Source organism: Lactuca saligna, chromosome 5, assembly GCF_052625555.1.
Source record: "Lactuca saligna cultivar CGN05327 chromosome 5, ASM5262555v1, whole genome shotgun sequence".
NCBI lineage: Eukaryota > Viridiplantae > Streptophyta > Magnoliopsida > Asterales > Asteraceae > Lactuca > Lactuca saligna.
This window is the reverse complement of record NC_136421.1, coordinates 152,501,276-152,504,545: the sequence shown is the minus strand read 5'-3', so window position 1 is coordinate 152,504,545 and position 3,270 is coordinate 152,501,276. Positions and strand designations below refer to the sequence as shown.

The window sequence follows — 3,270 nt, the reverse complement described above, 5'->3', positions numbered from 1 at the left end:
TATTATGGATCTCATGGAGGAGAGACTCAGATCATTAAGGGATGATATTTCTGTGGGCCAGGTTGGGGCCCGAACTCCCTCGTTTCGGGAGTTCAAGGCGTTCGAGGTGCCGGAGTTTTTCGGTGCCAGGGACCCTATAGTCAATCGATGCTGGATAACAGATATCGAGACTCGAAAGTGTCCAACGCACGAGTTCCTGCCAGGGATCCCATATTTTTACAATATTTCATATATCCCCTTAATTAATCATAGAAAATTCATTATCCGAAATGTCATTTTGGCAGTTTTTGGCAGACTAGCTGAAAACCACCTGGTAGTTAAAAAACTAGTTGATAGCTAAAAAACTATTAGTTAATTGAAAAGCTAGCTGACAAAAAATGAAGTTTGATAAAAGCTAGATGATAAGTTGTAACGTCCCATTTTGAAAACAACATTTTTTTCATTTTATTAAAGTAAAGCTTCCCAATTATAAATCCATTATGAAGAAAACTATTTATTCCAAATACATTTATTGAAAACCATAATAATATTAAAGCGCTGAATCTTCATTGCTGCTGATGAATGTGTACAGTCATGCCTTCGCCTTCTCATGACGACTGATAATACCATAAATAATAAACAACTGGGTAAGAAAAACGCTTAGTGAGTTCCCCTAAACTACCCCATACACTAAACATACAAGCGTGCATAATGACCCACGATCATCGGATTAGAATGCCCAGGACCAATAAGTCCTCTAACTGGAATGCCAACATGCAACAGGTCCAATCAGCCATCGGGCTGGAATACCGGGGGTTTGTTGGCATACCGCCTCAACCCAACTACTTTTCCGAGCCTCCGTGCCTACGGATTACAGCCGGCCGACACCGAGTATCTTGACCTACAGTACAAAGTAGGACCGTCTGAACCCACCCACCATATGTCGACATATAAACAATCAAGGATCAAGCAGGCACATAATACATGCACACATTAATCGTACATCTCACTACCGTCTACTCATCCTCTCATAACACATTGTCTCGCTACCAACTAACCTCTATTAAATACACAACTATAAGTAACCAATTGTGAGATAGCCACAAGGAACATGCAAGAAAGCATAGGTCAAGACTTCTCAAGCTATCCTACGTGATTACATACTGTCCATAAGACACTCCACTAGATGATAACCAACAAGTACATGTAGGCATACATATCTACAGATCACTACCACATAACAACATCCTATATATCAGGATACAGATCTAACAAATCACTAAAACATAGTAACATCCTATATACTAGGATACAAATCTAACATATCACTACAACATAAAAAATATTAAATATCAAAAATCCAAGAAATACATAACTGTATATACTCAGAGGTGAGATAGACACCTGGACAGGTGATCCAACTCTATAGCCACAACCAAACAAGGAATTGACAAGAAAACCCGGATCAAGTGTACCGAGTCTACCCTACATGACCATATACAGTCCCTATGACATTCATTTACTAAAAGATAATCAAAACTAATGGGCTAACATTGATGCCTTCGACCCACGGACGATGTAGTTTTTTTTTTTCTTATTTTTTATTTTTATATTTGCGTAGCTGTTTAAGGCAATTCACGTACTTTGTTATTATCTGTAATAACCTTGTGTTTAAATTTTAAGATGGAATACAACTACTGTTTTGTTATTGTTGTATTTGAACTATATATCCAATTGCCCGTGATCCATAACTAAGTCGTATAGTCCGATATGTTCCGCCGCCTCGACCGTGGGTGTAACATAAACCTTCAATCTCAAGAAGGGAAGACAACACTCAATTACTAGGCTTGAAGCAATGTAGTATTTTTATATGGCCAAAATCACTAAGATTGTGATTTGTTAAAACTATAAGGATATAACTTGTCAATTTTGTAACTTGGGGAAAAAAACATGAATTTGAACCGCATCCACCAAAATCTTAATTTACTTTTTTTTTTTTTTTAATTAATTAATAACCACGAAAAAAGTGGTTAATTTCCCAAAAAAATAAAGCTTAAATATATTTAAATTAATTTAATCAAAAGCTAGAATTTGGCGGTTCATTTTAAATAGAATCCGCGTGAATACCCTCTCCACCAATCAGAACTCATCTTCTCCATTTGACACGCTATTTAATAGCCCCCATTTCTCTATTCGCTGAGCGTATCCACAGTTATTTACAACGTCTCCTCTCTGTCACACAGAAACGTACAACAATGGCGTCTATGAAAGCAACAGCTGCCAAGAAAGCTCCCTCTAAAACGAAACCCAAGTCTCACCCTACTTACGCAGAGGTAATTTATATTTTCTCATACTTTGTTCGAATAATTGAGTCGCTGTATTTCGCTGCAATTCAGACAATTGTTTAGAATTAACGGTTCGATCTGATTTTGACGATTTATAACCATAGATGATCAAAGAAGCGATTGTGACATTGAAGGAGAGGACTGGATCTAGCCAGTACGCCATCGCGAAACACATCGAGGATACCCAAAAGGATTTGCCGGCGAATTTCAAAAAGCTTTTGTTGGTTCAGTTGAAAAAACTCGTTGCAGCCGGAAAACTTATCAAGGTTAAGAACTCGTTTAAGCTTGGAGTTGTTGAGAAGCCGACCGCCGCGAAGAAAGCCCCAGCAGCAGCTAAAAAAGTTGTTGCTAAAGAAGATTCGGTGGCAAAGAAGGCCGCGGCCCCTAAAGCTAAATCCGCTGCTCAAGTGAAATCAAAGGCGAAGGCGAAAGTGAAGACACCCATTAAGGCTAAAAAGGCTGTGAAGAAAGCAATTCCGGCGGAGAAACCAAAGAGTATTAAGTCGCCGGCGAAGAAGGTTGCAGTAAAGAAGACGAAGAAATGAGATGGGTGGAATGAGGGTAATTGTGTAAATTTGTAGATAATTGTCTCGGGTTTTTGGGCTAGGATTAATAGTGACAGCATTTTGGCTATGGTTTTGATTTATTTCTTTGGAATTCAACTGCCGGTCGATGAACAATGTGGTTTATTTTTAATGAAAATTACTTAGATGAAATTAATTGTTATCATAACCATAAAACATGAATTAATATTGGCAAACATATTTTTAGCGGACATGAACTAAAAATGATAATTTAATTTGCTATTCACACATAATTTTTACAGTATTTATATTTATGTTGTGGAATTGATCCTTAGACTTAACCCTGTTAAAAACATCTGTTAATACATCCCACGTGCAATTTGTATGAGGTTAAAACAATATTTTCATGTTGGCCTTAGCTA

At 37.5% G+C, this 3,270-nt stretch overlaps 1 protein-coding gene across 1 annotated transcript; it reads left to right on the top strand.

The window, feature by feature from the left end:
- Nucleotides 1-2,167: 2,167 nt before the first annotated feature.
- Nucleotides 2,168-3,040, top strand: LOC144997336 (histone H1-II-like). Its single transcript, XM_078957215.1, has 2 exons — nt 2,168-2,312; nt 2,429-3,040. The coding sequence occupies exons 1-2, from the start codon at nt 2,235-2,237 to the stop codon at nt 2,867-2,869; spliced, it is 519 nt and encodes a 172-aa protein (XP_078813341.1). The 5' UTR covers nt 2,168-2,234; the 3' UTR covers nt 2,870-3,040.
- Nucleotides 3,041-3,270: the final 230 nt, after the last annotated feature.